The following is a 17152-nucleotide window of genomic DNA, read 5'->3' as shown; positions in this document are numbered from 1 at the left end:
CGATATTGAGTAGTTTCATCTCGTTTTACCTCTTAAAGCGATACATTTGTATTATTTCTAGCGCAATACCGGTAAAGATCAAAGCAATTTTTATTGGTCACATACACATGGTTAGCAGATGTTAATGTGAGTGTAGCGCAATGCTTGTGCTTCTAGTTCCGACAGTGCAGTAGCATCTAACAAGTAATCTAACAAATTCACAACGACTACGTTATACACACAAATGTAAAGGGATGAATAAGAATATGTACATATAAATATGTGGATGAGTGATGGCTGTGCGGCATAGGCGAGATGCAGTAGATGTTACAGAATACAGTATATACACATGAGATGAGTAATGTAGACATTATTAAAATGGCATTATTTAAAGTGGCTAGTGGTACCTTCATTAAATCCATTTATTAAAGAGGCCAGAGATTTGAGTCTGTATGTTGGCAGCAGCCACTCTATGTTAGTGATGGCTGTTTAACAGTCTGATGGCCTTGAGATAGAAGCTGTTTTTCTGTCTCTCGTTCCCAGCTTTGATGCACCTGTACTGACCTCGCCTTCTGGATGATAGCGGGGTGAATAGGCAGTGGCTCGGGTGGTTGTTGTCCTTGATGATCTTTTTGGCCTTCCTGTGACATTGGGTGCTGTAGGTGTCCTGGGAGGGCAGATAGTTTGCCCTGGTGATGCATTGTGCAGACCGCACTACCCTCTGGAGAGCCTTGCGGTTGTGGGCGGAGCAGTTGCCATACCAGGCGGTGATACAGCCCGATAGGATGCTCTCGATTGTGCATCTGTAAAAGTTTGTGAGTGTTTTAGGTGACAAGCCAAATTTCTTCAGCCTCCTGAGGTTGAAGAGGCGCTGCTGCTGTTGCGCCTTCTTCACAACGCTGTCTGTGTGGGTGGACCATTTCAGTTTGTCCGTGATGTGTATGCCGAGGAACTTAAAACCTTCTCCACTACTGTCCCGTCGATGTGGATGGGGGGAAGCTCCCTCTGCTGTTTCCTGAAGTCCACAATCATCTCCTTTGTTTTATTGATGTTGAGTGTGAGGTTATTTTCCTGACACCACACTCTGAGGGCCCTCACCGCCTCCCTGTAGGCCATCTTGTCATTGTTGGTAATCAAGAATACCATTGTAGTGTCGTCTGCAAACTTGATGATTGAGTTGGAGGCGTGCATGGCCACACAGTCATGGGTGAACAGGGAGTACAGTAGAGCGCTGAGAACGCACCCTTGTGGGGCCTCAGTGTTGAGGATCAGCAGGGTGGAGATGTTGTTTCCTACCCTCACCACCTGGGGGCGGCTCGTCAGGAAGTCCAGGACCCAGTTGCACAGGGCGGGGTCTAGGCCCAGGGTCTCAAGCTTAATGGCGAGTTTGGAGGGTACTATGGTATTAAATGCTGAGCTGTAGTCAATGAACAGCATTCTTACATAGGTATTCCTCTTGTCCAGATGGAATGGGGCAGTGTGCAGTGTGATGACGATTGCGTCGTCTGTGGACCTATTGGGGCGGTAAGCAAATTGAAGTTTTACGGAAGACACATTTAAAAACGTTCTACCCAATGACATCATCAAAGTTAAAAACATTTACATTTTAAAAAACTATAGCTAGATTTCCATCCAATTGGCGACACATTTTAATGCAAATATTTATAAATCTACATTAAAGAAAATATGTGTTTTTTTTCCCACCAATGGTGTTTCCACCAAACTGACTTTTGCGGATAAAAATCACATTTTTTACGTACGTTTTCATGTACAGAATAAAAATGTTTCCATCGCATTCTCAACTCTACCAATAGTTTTGTCGATAAATAGCAAATGTGGCTACTCTGATCTCCACACCTGCGCTCTAACCAACAGCTCACAGATAGTTAGGTTAGTTTACATGATACGATTTGTATGGATAAGCGCAAGAACGGCAAAAATAAGACCCTTGATATTTATTTATCTCAGTCAGTTAAGCTAAGGCTAGCTTTTTCAAAAGGAAATTTGCATCTTGTAGTTCCAAAAAGTTTTGGGACACTGTAAAGTCCATGGAGAATAAGAGCACCTCCTCCCAGCTGCCCACTGCACTGAGGCTAGGAAACACTGTCACCACCGATAAATCTACGGTAATCGATAATTTCAATAAGCATCTTTCTACGGCTGGCATTGCTTTCCACCTGGCTACCCCTACCCCGGCCAACAGCTCAGCACCATCTGTAGCAACTTGCCCAAGCCCACCCCCCTCCCCTCCTGAAAGAGTTGCAAAATCTGGATCCCTACATATCAGCTGGGCTAGACAATCTGGACCCTCTCTTTCTAAAATTATCAGCCAAAATTGTTGCAACCCCTATTACTAGCCTGTTCAACCTCTCTTTCGTGTCATCTGAAATCCCCAAAGATTGGAAAGCTGCTGCGGTCATCCCCTTCTTCAAAGGGGGAGACACTCAAGACCCAAACTGTTATAGACCTATATCCATCCTGGCCTGCCTTTCTGATATAAGAATTTGAATGTTTAAAGGTAATGACTAAAGTATTCCACCCAAAACTGTATAACTGTGTGAAATGTGTTAGAATCATAAGAATATAATCTGAGGATGTGTGTAGCTCTGTTAGAATTCTAGAACTAGGGCATTATATTATGTTTAAGATATGCAAGCGGGGTGCAGCTGTAAAACAGATAACAGAAAACCATTAGAGGTTTTCAAACCAAGGTGCCCCAATCGGGGGGGAGAAGTGAAAGACTTGAAGAATGTGACAAGATTGATAGTTCTTTCTCTATTCTGTGGTAGGTGGAAAAATACTGTTTGTTTGAACAGGGCCTAAGATAAGGATTTGTGTGTGTATAAAAGACTGTCTCTGCTTTTGAGGGGCAGAGCGCTCTCTGAATAAAGTGCTGATCCTTTGTATGCTGGACTTTGTCTGTATATTAAAACTTAGAGCTTTACAACCTCTAAGATACAGATGGAGTATAAAATTGTTCAGTTAGAACATTGATATAGAAATTCTCGTGACACATTCTAAAATCTTCGAAAGCCAAATTAACAAACAGATCAACAACCATTTTGAATCCCACCCTACCTTCTCCTCTATGCAAGCTGGTTTCCGAGTTGGTCATGGGTGCACCTCAGCCACGCTCAAGGTCCCAAACAATATCATAACCGCCATTGATAAAAGACAGTACTGTGCAGCCGTCTTCATCGACCTGGCTTTTGACTCTGTCAATCACCGCATTCTTATCGGCAGACTCATTAGCCTTGGTTTCTCAAATGACTGCCTCGCCTGGTTCACCAACTACTTCTCAGACAGAGTTCAGTGTGTCAAATTGGAGAGCCTGTTGTCCGGACCTCTGGCAGTCTCTATGGGGGTGCCACAGGGTTAAAATCTCGGGCCAACTCTCTTCTCTGTATATATCAATGATGTCGCTCTTGCTGCTGGTGATCTTCTGATCTACCTCTACGCAGATGACACCATTCTGTATCCTTCTGGCCCTATGGACACTTTTAACAGACCTCCAGACGAGCCGCAGTGCCATACAACAACCCTTCCGTGGCCTTCAACTGCTCTTAAATGCAAGTCAAACTAAATGCATGCTCTTCAACCAATCGCTGCCCACACCTGCCCGTCCATCATCACTACTCTGGACGGTTCTGACTTAGAATATGTGGACAACTACAAATACCTAGGTGTCTGGTTAGACTGTAAACTCTCCTTCCAGACTCACATTAAGCATCTCCAATCCAAAATGAAATCTAGAATCGGCTTCCTATTTCGCAACAAAGACTCCTTCACTCATGCTGCCAAACATATCCTCGTAAAACTGACTATCCTACCGATCCTTGACTTCTGCGATGTCATTTACAAAATAGCCTCCAACACTCTACTCAACAAATTGGATGCAGTCTATCACATTGCCATCCATTTTGTCACCTAAGCCCCATATACTACCCACCACTGCGACCTGTATGCTCTCGTTGGCTGGCCCTCGCTACATATTCGTGGCAAAACCCAATGGCTCCAGGTCATCTATCTAAGTCTTTGCTAGGTAAAGAACCGCCTTATCTCAACTCACTGGTCACCATAGCAGCACCCACCTGTAGCATGTGCTCCAGTAGGTATATTTCACTGTTCACCCTCAAAGCCAATTCCTCCTTTGGCCGCCTTTCCTTCCAGTTCTCTGCTGCCAATGACTGGAACAAACTGCAAAAATCACTGAAGCTGGAGACTCATATCTCCCTCACTAACTTTAAGCACCAGCTGTCAGAGCAGCTCACAGATCACTGCACCTGTACATAGCCCATCTGTAAATAGCCCATCCAACTACCTCATCCAAATACTGTAATTTATTTTGCTCCTTTGCACCCCAGTATCTCTACTTGCACATTCATCTTCTGCACATCTATCACTCCAGTGTTTAATTGCTATATTGTCATTATTTTGCCATTATGGCCTATTTGTTGCCTTACCTCCCTTATCCTACCTCATTTACACACACTGTATATAGACTTTTTATATTGTATTATTGACTGTATGTTTGTTTATTACATGTGTAACTATGTGTAGTTGTTTGTGACGTACTGCTTGTCACGTTCTGACCTTAGTTATTTTGTTATGTCTTTGTTTTAGTGTGGTCAGGGCGTGAGTTGGGTGGGTTGTCTATGTTAGTTTTTCTATGATTAGCTATTTCTGTGTTTGGCCTGGTATGGTTCTCAATCAGAGGCAGCTGTCAATCATTGTCCCTGATTGAGAACCATATTTTGGTAGCCTGTTTTCTATTGTGTTTCGTGGATGATTGTTTTCTGTTTTCTGTTTTCTGTGTCTTCCACAAGGAGCTGTTTCGGTTTTCGTTTCTGTCTTTCTATTTGAACACGTACCACGCTTCATGGTCCTCTTCTCCTTCATACGACGACCGTTACAGAATCACCCATCACCAAAGGACCAAGGAGCGTGGTAACGGGCAGCAGCAGCGATCTCAGGACTCCTGGACATGGGAGGAGATTCTGGACGGTAAGGGACCCTGGGCACAGGCTGGAGAATATCGCCGCCCCAGGGCTGAGCTGGAGACAGCGAAAGCCGAGAGGCGGTGGTATGAGGAGGCAGCACGGCAGCGCGGTTGGAAGCCCGAGAGGCAGCCCCAAAAATGTATTGGGGGGTGACACACGGGGAGTGTGGCTAAGTCAGGTAGGAGACCTGAGCCAACTCTCCGTGCTTACCGTGGAGAGAGAGGGACCGGGCAGGCACCGTGTTATGCCGTGAGGCGCACGGTGTCCCCGGTGCGCAGACATAGCCCGGTGCGGTACATAGCAGCGCCTCGTATCGGCCGGGCTAGGTTGGGCATCGAGCCAGGTGCCATGAAGCCGGCTCAGCGCATCTGGTCTCCTGTGCGTCTCCTCGGGCCGGGGTACATGGCACCAGCCCTAAGCATGGTGACCCCAGTTCGCCAGCACAGCCCAGTGCGGGCTATTCCACCTCGCCGCACTTGCCTGGTTACGGGGAGCAATTCAGCCAGGTAGGGTTGGGCAGGCTCGGTGCTCGAGACCTGCAGTGCGCCTCCATGGTCCGGTCTATCCGGAGCCGCCTCCACGCACCAGCCCTCCGGTGGCAGCCCCCCGCACCAGGCTGTCTCTCCGTCTCCTCCCTACAGGTGCTCCCGCCTGTCCAGTGCTGTCAGTCTTCCTCATGCCCAGCGCTGCCAGAGTCTCCCGTCTGTCCGGAGCTGCCGCAAGTCTCCCGTCTGTCCGGAGCTGCCGCAAGTCTCCCGTCTGTCCGGAGCTGCCGCAAGTCTCCCGTCTGTCCGGAGCTGCCGGAGTCTCCCCTCTGTCCGGAGCTGCCGGAGCCGCCAGTCAGCCAGGAGCTGCCGGAGCCGCCAGTCAGCCAGGAGCTGCCGGAATCGCCCTTCACTCCGGAGCTGCCGGAGTCTCCCGCCTGTCCGGTGCTGCCGGAATCCACCGTCTGTCCGGTGCTGCCGGAATCTCCCGCCCCGTGGCTAGGGTCCCCAGTCCGAGGTCGGGGGCGAGGGTCACCGCTCTTAAGAGGCCACGGAGGCGGGCTAAGAGGCAGACAAGGACTATGGTTGAGTGGGGTCCACGTCCCGTGCCAGAGCCGCCACCGTGGACAGACACCCACCCAGACCCTCCCCTATAGGTTCAGGTTTTGCGGCCGGAGTCCGCACCTTTGGGGGGGTACTGTCACGTTCTGACCTTAGTTCTTTTGTTATGTCTTTGTTTTAGTATGGTCAGGGCGGGAGTTGTGTGGGTTGTCTATGTTAGTTTTTCTATGATTTGCTATTTCTGTGTTTGGCCTGGTATGGTTCTCAATCAGAGGCAGCTGTCAATCGTCCCTGATTGAGAGCCATATTTAGGTAGCCTGTTTTCTATTGTGTTTCGTGGGTGATCATTTTCTGTTTTCTGTGTCTGTGTGTGCCACGTTCTTACCTTTATTTCCTTTGTTTTGTCGTTATTTAGTATGGTCAGGGCGTGAGTTGGGGTGGGCAGTCTATGTTTGTTTTTCTATGATTTGGGGATTTCTATGTTTCGGCCTAGTATGGTTCTCAATCAGAGACAGGTGTCGTTAGTTGTCTCTGATTGAGAATCATACTTAGGTAGCCTGGGTTTCACTGTTTGTTTGTGGGTGTTTGTTTCCGTGTCTGTGTTTGTTCGCCACACGGTACTGTTTTGGTTTTGGTTTGTTTCACGTTTATTGTTTTTGTATTCATAGTGTTCAGTTTATGTTTTTTTTCAATAAACAACCATGGACACTTACCATGCTGCGCAATGGTCCTCCGATCCTTCTCACTTCTCCTCCTCAGACGAAGAGGACGAGGAAAACCCTTACAGTGTATTCCACACAAAACAGTTTTGGTTTTCGTTTCTGTCTTTCTATTTGTTATTTTGTATTTTCGTGTTAAGTGATTTTGTTCATTAAAACATGACGAACACGTACCACACTGCATATTGGTCCGATCTCTCGTACTCCTCGTCAGAGGAGGACGAATCCCGTTACACTGCTTTGCTTTATCTTGGCCAGGTCGCAGTTGTCAATGAGAACTTGTTCTCAACTAGTCTTCCTGGTTAAATAAATAGTAATAAAATGATTCACATAAAAACTGTGGATGGAAATGTGGTTTATGACTTGAATATCGCCATCTGTCAGCCTTTGGGCTACTGGTGTTGTCCCAAGCACTGATATCTCAGAGAACTGATCACAGAAATCTGTAAATATAGCTACACTGTTCAGTATCACTGTTTTTTAAAGAATGTTTGCTTTTTGACATAAAATAAAGGTTTAGATGAGATTAGCCAAAGTGGCTATTTTCATTGTTGAGATCGATGGCAGCGAGTAGTGCGGACGAAATGGAGAGAAGATTGGTGAAGCAACAGCTGTGCTGGAATGCAAACAATATGGATGACCTTTCTGATGGTATGGAGGAGTAGGGCCGGAATGGTCGGTAGTGGAAAGATGTAGAAAGAAGCGAGATCATGATGCAGAAAGCAGTGGTTATTGGGTAATTGGGTACACCTGTTTTGTATTAGGGTTTGTTTGTAGGGTATTTAAGGGCACTAGGCCCGCTGGGTATTTGTGCGGGCTTGTTTGTGTTACTCTGTGTTTGATGGTGTGAGTTATTTGTATATTTATTCTCCGGACTATTTTGTCCTGTTGTTTGGACCGGCAACTTATTATACGCCCTGTGTGTTGGCGTGACTGTTTTGTTGCGCTGGGGAATACATTTGAAAGAAAGACTGAAGCCTGCTCTCTGCGCCTGATTCCACCCACCACCACTCCTAGTTGATCGTAACATGTCCATAGATTATGTTAAAGAAAATGTGAAAGGAGTGATTGAGGACAAAAGGTTGATAAGAAGTGAAAGCTTTTCAGTGCTGCTGAGGTTAGATAAGGTTTTGTCTGGAAAAGTACAGATAGGATTCCTTATTTTAAATGTCAGACTTATTTGTCCCATCCCCATTGCGGTGTTTTAAATGCCAAAGGATTGGACATGTAGCTGTAGATGGTAAAGGAAGGAAAATATATGCCAAGTGTGGAGGGGAACATGATTACGGTGAATGTGGGAGCAATGTGAAAGTTAAGTGTTATAACTGTGGGGGGAACATAGCACAGCATTTGGTGGATGCCAGGTGCAGAGAGGCTAGAGATGCTCAGATATATAGAAGCAGTCATGGTGTATTGTATGCAGAATCTGTCAGACAGATTGGTGGAGCTACAGTGTGGAATGATTGAGCTTCCATGGCTGGACCTAATGTCAGGGGGGGGAGGGGGGGGGGGGGTTCTGCTGGTCCTGACATGAATGTGCAGTGTCAAAGGACACCTTGATAATGAATAAAGTAGACTGCATAGCTTGTATTGGTAAGGTTATCAATGCTACTCAGGTTGTGGAAAGCAGAAATGCAAGGTTGAAGGTCATTGTAGTCATTGAAGGTCATCTCCACTGGGATTCTCAGCCGCTAACCCTATTACAGGGGCTGAGTCACTGGCTTACTGGTGCTCTTTCATGCCGTCCCTAGGAGGGGTGCGTCACTTGAGTGGGTTGAGTCACTGACGTGATCTTCCTGCCTGGGTTGGCGCCCCCCCTTGGGTTGTGCCGTGGCGGAGATCTTTGTGGGCTATACTCGGCCTTGTCTCAGGATGGTAAGTTGGTGGTTGAAGGTATCCCTCTAGTGGTGTGGGGGCTGTGCTTTGGCAAAGTGGGTGGGGTTATATCCTGCCTGTTTGGCCCTGTCCGTCATCGGATGGGGCCACAGTGTCTCCTGACCCCTCCTGTCTCAGCCTCCAGTATTTATGCTGCAGTAGTTTGTGTAGGGGGGCTAGGGTCAGTTTGTTATATCTGGAGTACTTCTCCTGTCTTATCCGGTGTCCTGTGTGAATTTAAGTATGCTCTCTCTAATTCTCTCTTTCTCTCTTTCTTTCTCTCTCTCTGAGGACCTGAGCCCTAGGACCATGCCTCAGGACCACCTGCTGTCCCCAGTCCACCTGGCCGTGCTGCTGCTCCAGTTTCAACTGTTCTGCCTGCGGCTATGGAACCTGGAGCCTGGTTCTTCTCTAGGTTTCTTCCTAGGTTTTGGCCTTTCTAGGGTTTTTTTCCTAGCCACCGTGCTTCTACACCTGCATTGCTTGCTGTTTGGGGTTTTAGGCTGGGTTTCTGTACAGCACTTTGAGATATCAGCTGATGTAAGAAGGGCTATATAAATAAATTTGATTTGATTGTGGAGACGACAAAAGAGATATTGGTTATAACAGATGTTACTGTTGAAATGGTTGTTGACATGCTGAACAATCCTAAGTGTGGAGTGTTTCAGCATGATATAGATCAAGTTTAATGGGGTAGGGGGTTGGGGGGGGGGGGGCAGAAGTTAGTAGGTATAATTATTTTTTTGTATAATTTTTTAATGCTAGTACAGAATATGGCATGTCATGATTGATCGTACATTCCAGCACAGTAGGTGGCGGCATGTACTTAAACGTTTGTTTGCGGACCGCCATGATGTAATAGAAGAAGATGAGGCAACGAAACTGCCTGGAACTACAAGTCCCATGTGTCATCGAATTGTTTAAACGTAATAACCGAGCGGGATACAGCTTGTGGGACAGACAGCGCTGTTCTGGAAACAACTAGTTATACGCAGAAATTTGCATTTTGTAAGCATTGATACACGTTTCCTACTACTTCAGAGACATTTTCGCTTGCAAATGTATTCAGGGAAACGTTAGTAAGGTCACACGTGAGGGGAGGTGCCATATTTATCAGATCAAGTTGGTCGATGGCCGTAGCAGGGCATGCCCTGCTCTTGCTAGCTTGCTAAGCTAGCTAGCTAACATGTTATGACTTTACCAAGTCAGAACAACGTTAAGTAACTTGCTTTGATGGCTGTATTCTTGTGGAACATTTCCAGCTTTATCACACCATTGGAAATTATCCACCATGTTCAGCTATTTCCACCTAGCTAGTTAGCCCCATTATCCTGGCATGAGATGGTGTATGCCAAGTGTTTATAACTAGTTACCAGATAGTTACAACGCTAAACATATCTTGCTACTTGGCTAACATTAGTTAGCAAGAGTTTCAACTTCTTCCAGAGAGTAGCACAATGATAGCAAGCTAGCAACGTTTAAAGACAGAGCAACTTTCCACCCCCTGTTTATATTAGCCAAAGTTAACTAACTAGTTAGCTAACTATGAATAATGTTTATAACATCACTTCAAACTGCATGTGTGTTTGGTAACGCTAGGTCTTTGGCAGGTATTCTACTAGGTGGTAATTGATAATATAGTATGTGTTGCTTAAGTAAGTAGTGCATGTTCTTGTTCATAAGTTAGTATGTTCCTCAGGTGTCCTGATGGCGACAGATGCTGTTGCACAGTTGGCCGACTCTCTGGCCAAAACTCAGGTGACTGAGGGAGAGTTGAGTTATAAAGGCCAAGGCCGCAAATTCGACAATGCACAATCTGGTAAGAATTCCAACCATTGTCCATTGACTCATTATGCTTATGCTCCTCCAATTGTCATCCAATAGGTTGTTCAAGTACAATGTGGTGTCCAATGCCAAATGTTTTTTTGTTGTATTTAAAAACAAAAAATTTAACCTTTTATTTAACTAGGCAAGTCGGTTAAGAAAAAAATCTTATTTACAATGATGGCCTACCCCGGCCAAACCTGGACGACGCTGGACCGATTGTGCTCCTCCCTATGGGACTCCCAAAAACAGCCGGATGTGATACAGCCTGGATTCGAACCAGGGACTATAGTGACTCTTGCACTGAGATGCAGTGCCTTAGACCGCTGCTAATCTCGGGAGCCCAATGTATTGTTCTTCAAACAATCATGGTCTGTCTTTTCAATCTTTCCCTCTGTCTCCTTCTTTCCAGTGGAAGAGATGGTGAAAGAGATCCAGGAGTTCAAGGGGTTGCAAGCGCTCAGGCTGGAGGGGAACACTTATGGGGTGGAGGCAGCACAGGCCATCGCTAAAGCCCTGGAGACAAAGAGTGAATTTAAGGTACCAGTCACAGAGTGATTATGAGATGAGGTGTGTTTTGATTGCATTGTTCGTGGTACAGAGGACAGGTATTCCACTGACTGCCACACGGAGAGAGATGGATGATCTCATATGTTGATTTTGATGAGGTACCTGCTATTGGCTCTGTTCTATCTTGCTTTTATATCTGTCATATATATAAATATGGCAAGCTAGACAATACTTTAGCTAACCCTTTATATAACCCTCTCTCTCCCTCAGTACTGTTACTGGAGTGACATGTTTACTGGGCGACTGCGTTCTGAGATCCCTCCAGCCCTGGTGAGACAATAAAAATAATATAATAATAATACTTGCTCCCTTTGATAGATGAAAGATGGTCTGGGATTGTAAACTCAGCCTTCATCTCCCCTATTCAGAACTCCCTGGGTGCAGCCCTGATGACAGCAGGCGCCAGACTGACCGTGCTGGACCTTAGTGACAATGCCTTTGGACCAGACGGGGTGAAGGGCATCGAGAAGTTGCTCAAGAGCACTGCCTGTCACACACTGCAGGAACTGAGGCTCAACAACTGCGGCATGGGCATTGGTGGAGGCAAGGTGGGCAGAATGTCTCCAGCTTGATAGGAGGTGCATTGCGTTATTGAGCAGACTCAACAACATAAAGTTGCCCCGTACTAGTTGTAATGTAGTCCGTATAATTTAAGAGAAGATCTAAAGCTAATTTAACTTCTCGTATATATAGCTTGTGTTAAGGTTGAATAGTGCTATCATTTGAGAAGTGATATCATGATTTCATATCTATCATGACAATCCTAACTTTTTCCAACATAGTTTTTTCACTGTGCTCTGTATGTGGTCTCCTCAGATCTTAGCTGCAGCGTTGACGGAGTGCTATAAGCAGTCCAGTTCACAGGGCACCCCCCTCGGGCTGAAGGTGTTCATCGCAGGCAGAAACCGTCTGGAGAACGATGGGGCCACTGCCCTCGCCCAGGCCTTCCAGGTACAGACACTGGCTCCTGAGCTGAACATATCAGAATTTCTGACGATCTGGACTTGTAGAGTATATGCAGTTAGTCACCACAGTGGTTCACATGGAGCTCTTAGCATTAGTACTGGTAGCAGCATGGATAAAGCTCCTCGAACACTCCAACGTAATGCCACTGAGTCAATACCTAAACTGTCCTGACAGTGACAAGCTATATACTGTCTATATAGCTATCTCTGTCTGATGCTACTGTATGACCTCAGCTGATGGGTAGTCTGGAGGAGGTGCACGTGCCCCAGAATGGGATCAACCACCCTGGAGTGACTGCTCTGGCCACTGCCATGCAACACAACCCCCAGCTCCGGGTCCTCAACCTCAACGACAACACCTTCACCAAGAAAGGAGCTATCGCCATGGCACAGGTACAGTAGTGGTTTGCCTTGTGTACAAAGGCCGTATGACAATGAAACTCATGAAGTTGATGTATGCTCAAATGCACTTGCCATACTATTGACTGACACTGCGTGTTTTGTGCCCCCTTCAGGCTCTGAAACATTTGCGTAGTGTCCAGGTGATAAACTTTGGAGACTGTCTGGTGCGTTCCGAGGGGGCTATAGCCATCGCAGAGGCAATCACTGAGGGGCTTCCCATCCTCAAGGTACAGGGTAGCACTGGTCCCACCCTTGGCTGTAGGAACATCTACTGCGCTTGATTGTTAATTAATGTGTGTCCATACACTTCCCTCTGCTGTGGCAGCACCTGACTCATACCCATATTTTTTTTAACCTCTTTGTCAGGAGCTGAATCTGTCATTCGGGGAGATCACAGGAGAAGCTGCACTGCTGGTGGCACAATCAGTCGAGGGCAAAGCCACACTGGAGAAACTGGACCTAAATGGTACATGTTGGATTTGACTTACAACACATGAAAACTGGATTGAAAATGTTGCATCGGCTGGTAGTGTTTTCATAGGATCTGTAGAGTTCATGTGTGACTTTGTGTTGTGTGTGTATGTGTGTGTTGGTACTGTCAGGTAACTGCCTGGGGGAGGAGGGCTGTGATGCTGTCAGAGAGGTAATGGATGGCCTGAACATGGGAGACCTGCTGGGATCACTCAGGTACTGGATTGAAATTTAAAAGAGTTTATACTTTTAGACTTACCCACACTGGACCTCAACCATCCTGTCTTTTATCACAAGCCGCCATGAGAATCTTTTTGTGTAATCTTTGTCTCTACCTGCAGCGACGATGAAGGGGAGCCGGAGGAGGATGATGATGAAGATGAGGATGACGAGGAGGAGGAGGATGATGATGTGGAGGAAGAAGACAGCAGTGTGAATCAGGTTTCCTCCCCTCTGTCAGTGCCCCGACCCCCAGATGCCTCCTCCTTCCTCTGCTTCCCATCCCCCGACAAGCTGCTCAAACTGGGCACCAAGAGGGCCCTGCTCTTTGAACAGCAGGTTAACACACCCTGTCACGAATACCTTACACAGCAAACTACTTAGTGGAAACCTGAGGTGACATACAGTGTGTGTCAGTAGGCTAAAACAGGTTGATGGTGACGTGTTTAACCTTTTGTCCTTGTTCTTCTCTTTCCAGGTAGATGTGGCGGATGCTGGTAAGACAGCGGAGGCATTCCTGAAAATCTCCTCTGTGTACAATGAGGAAGATAAAGATGTTAAGAGTGCTGTCCTAGACAGTATTGGTAAGGGCCACTTATCTTATTTCCGAGTACTTACTGAAGACATGGGGCATGGAGTCCATGGATATGCAACTTTTTTCGTTCATCTGTATGACCGCATGTTAAGTATATGTCCTCTTTGTTCTGCAGATGCAATTCTTAGGAAAGCCTTCGCAAACCCCTCCTTCCAAGGTTACAACTTTATATCATCGCTGTTAGTAATGCTGGGACTCCTCAAGGTATGCACACACGTTCTATGAATTTGTAGAAAAACTCCTGTTTTCTTCTGCCTTGTATTATTGTAGCCCTTGTGTCTCCCCCTCTCCCTGTCTCATTCAGAGTGAGGACAAGGTGAAGCCGGTGCGTGTGGTACCTGGGCATTTGCAGACCCTGGAGTACGTTGTGCGTCAGGACTACTTCCCCCAGGACCACATCGCCGTGCTGGAGGCCTTCATGTCCCGGTAAGGGCATGAGTGATGGGTGGCAGCGTAGCTCTTAGGTACCCTCTCCGACTGCAGATTAACACACCACATTGGCACAAAGTTCCCTAAGGATATTGCCAACATGCTCCAAATTGCACAATGTACCCATGTTCTTTTGTTGTCAGGCTGCTGCATTTAACGACAGTAAAGATGAAAGGGGAAACTGTCCATCATTGTAGGTGTATAACTGTATATTTGTGACTTTCAGACACGTCCAGGCCCTGGAGTCGTGCAGCAGCGCCAGGAACATCCTCAAGTCCACGCTGGAGCAGGTCAGGTCTGAAAACTGAGTCACACAGGACCGCACAGACTCTCACGGATTTATGAACAGAACAATTCCCACCCCCAGACATATGGGGGCCTTTAGCGCACACAACAAGGACTTAACTGATGCACTGCACTCTATTTCGCCAACTCAGAAGACTCACAGCTGGAGCCTTGCCCATCATCTTATGGATGTACATTATTTTATGGATGGACCGATTTTGAAATATTACACACAAACATTTGGGAGATGAATGTTGTATTCTGCCTCACCCTCAGTGAAAGGACTGAAATGTGACCTTAAACACAGGTTCGCTCTCCGTATTTACCCAGTAAGTAATGGTTTATATTAAAAGGGTTAAACGGATATAAAATATAAATGTGTGATATGGGCTGCTGTGGAAATGTGATTATGGTTTGAATCAAAAGGGAAGAACTGAATAAATGTGTTGATTTCTTTGTTGCAGCTATTAAACAGACACTTTTTGGGTGTCCATATACTGAATGGCCTGGGAACATTTCAATTTCACAGTTGAGCAAGCACTACCCTGAATAAGGATCTAGTCCAACCATATTTACTTTTTACAGTGGGAAGAAACTATTGATCCGGGTGTAGGTTCTTTCTCCTCCCAAATTTTGAAACCTACAGTGAATAAAAATATTAATTCCACATGCAACAATTTCAAGGATTTTTCTTAGTTACAGTTATAAGGAAATCAGTAAATTGAAATAAATTCATTAGGCCTTAATCTATGGATAACACATGACTGGGCAGGGGTGCAGCTGTGGGAGGGCATAGGCACACCCACTTGGGAGCCAGGCACTGCCAATCAGAATGAGTTTTCCCACACAATAGGGCTTTATTACGGACAGAAATACTCAGGACCCCCTGCCCTTTCTGACGATTTCGCAGGTGAAGAAGCCGGATGTGGAATTCCTGGGCTGGCGTGGTTGTCTGCGGTTGGGAGGCCGGTTGGATATACTGGCAAATTCTCTAAGAGAACGTTGGAGGTGGCTAATGTTAGAGAAATTAACAAAATTATCTGACAACAGCTCTGGTGGACATTCCTACAGTCAGCATGCCAATTGCATGCTCCATCAAAACTTGAGACATCTGTGGCATTGTGTTGTGTGACAAAACTGCACATTTTAGAGTGGTATTTTATTGTCATTGTGTAATGATTATGCTGTTTAATCAGCTTCTTGATCTGCCACACTTGTCAGGTGGATAGATTATCTTGACAAAGGATAAAATAACCACTAACAGAGATGAGAGAAATATGCTTTTTGTGAGTATGGAACATTTCTGGGATATTGTATTACAGATCATGAAACATGGGACCAACAACACTTTACATGTGTTTATAATTGTGTTCAGTGTATAATGCTCCTGTGGCTAATACTGAGCAAGGTGCACACACCTGTTCAAACTTCATTTTTACTTGAAATATTCTCAGATAAGGGAGAATTGGGGCTAAAATGCATAGAGCAAGCCAACTATTCAAGGAAGCAGCAGACCGTTGTACTTGATCCACTTGTATGGGGACCTGCCACTTCATCTGGGAAAGAGATTAGGCCTGGGATGTGCTTTTGAATGAATACACTGTTTGTTGGACATTAACTCAGTTGAATGTGCTGAAAAGGTCATAGATATACTACATATCCATAACTGATTCATACAGTATTTCTAACATTAAATGAGTACACCACATCAGACTTTGATCTTTGTTAATTGCATTAACCAATTCAATGGCAAGCTGCTCTGCAATTGTTAAGCTAGTGAAGGTTAGAGCAATATGCTTTCACCAGACCCATTCTTGGGGACAGTGGGCTGCCTCTTCTCAAGCATAGAAAAACAGCCCTTCTTTGTGAGCACCTGTCAGAACTTTTATTGAAGGGGCTTTTTAGGTACCATGTGATATAGCCATTTATAGTTTAACTACGGGGAAATACATTTCATTTTATTTATTGATTTGTTTTCCATTATTATTCAGTGAGTTTGCACTCGCGTAACCTTAGGGTAGTGCGTAGTTTACTGGATGTGAGATTGGTAGCCAGCCTGGTCTCATAGACTAGATGTAAAATAGTAAATGGAAATCCGGAACACTAAACGTAGTATATGTTAACGTTTGGTATGGTTACAAAAACAAAAGTAGGGTGGTTGGTCGGTGTGGGTGGATGGGTGGGCGTATATCCCGAACGTCTAGCAACCCAAAAGTTTTGAAAATCATTGCGGACAATTTTAGCTAATTAGCAACTTCAACTACTTACTACTCTTTATCTACTTTGTAACTACTTAACCCTAACCTGAACCATTTTAGCTAACCCTTCCCCTGATCTTAAAAGCTACACGTAAAAAAAACTGTCAATTTATAGAGTAATTCACATACTTAGGAATAACCCTGGCAGGTTTGGCGTTAAATTAATGTTCTAATTTCCTTTTATGTAGGTCCTATTATGTAGGACGCGCACAATGGTTGAATCAATGTTGTTTAACCAACTTGGAATATACATTGAATTGACGTCTATGCCCAGTGGGACAGTTGGCTACCTTGGAACTAATCTGTCAGAAAATGTATTGCCAAGGTGTTCATTTGAGGTTAGGTTTCGCAGGGGCCGGGAGTCACGACGAAAGAATTTATCAAAGCAGTGTTTGTGAGACCCTAACTGTTGCAAGTGCTCAGTCATTCTAGCAATGTAAAAGTCTAGTATGTACGTGAACCCCTTGGCGCTCATATTCTCCTTTGCGCGCAGCTCCTCCACAGTGGAAAAATGA

General features: G+C 45.5%; 1 protein-coding gene across 4 annotated transcripts; it reads left to right on the top strand.

Moving 5' to 3' along the window:
- The first annotated feature begins 7550 nt into the window (after positions 1-7550).
- LOC109898523 (ran GTPase-activating protein 1) lies at positions 7551-15045 on the top strand. Of its 4 annotated transcripts, none has more exons than XM_031834275.1 (15): positions 7551-7590; positions 10319-10438; positions 10856-10983; positions 11224-11283; positions 11382-11561; positions 11830-11964; positions 12213-12371; positions 12494-12607; positions 12747-12846; positions 12983-13067; positions 13193-13409; positions 13549-13654; positions 13781-13869; positions 13970-14091; positions 14321-15045. In XM_031834275.1, the coding sequence occupies exons 2-15, from the start codon at positions 10327-10329 to the stop codon at positions 14400-14402; spliced, it is 1689 nt and encodes a 562-aa protein (XP_031690135.1). In that variant the 5' UTR covers positions 7551-7590; positions 10319-10326; the 3' UTR covers positions 14403-15045. The 4 variants fall into 4 exon arrangements, with proteins under 4 accessions (XP_031690135.1, XP_031690136.1, XP_020349101.2 ...); XM_031834276.1 differs by lacking the exon at positions 7551-7590 and adding an exon at positions 9016-9034; XM_020493512.2 differs by lacking the exon at positions 7551-7590 and adding an exon at positions 9475-9627.
- Positions 15046-17152: the final 2107 nt, after the last annotated feature.

The sequence above is a fragment of the Oncorhynchus kisutch genome, linkage group LG10 (genome assembly GCF_002021735.2).
Source record: "Oncorhynchus kisutch isolate 150728-3 linkage group LG10, Okis_V2, whole genome shotgun sequence".
NCBI lineage: Eukaryota > Metazoa > Chordata > Actinopteri > Salmoniformes > Salmonidae > Oncorhynchus > Oncorhynchus kisutch.
This window is presented reverse-complemented; position numbering and strand designations above follow the sequence as displayed.

Bases quoted from the DNA above. Each gene is read 5' to 3' on its own strand.
- LOC109898523 (XM_031834275.1), top strand. From the start codon at position 10,327: ATGGCGACAGATGCTGTTGCACAGTTGGCCGACTCTCTGGCCAAAACT. The intron at 11,284-11,381 runs GTGAGACAATAA...TCCCCTATTCAG, and splicing joins CTGAGATCCCTCCAGCCCTG to AACTCCCTGGGTGCAGCCCT. The intron at 11,965-12,212 runs GTACAGACACTG...GTATGACCTCAG, and splicing joins CCCTCGCCCAGGCCTTCCAG to CTGATGGGTAGTCTGGAGGA.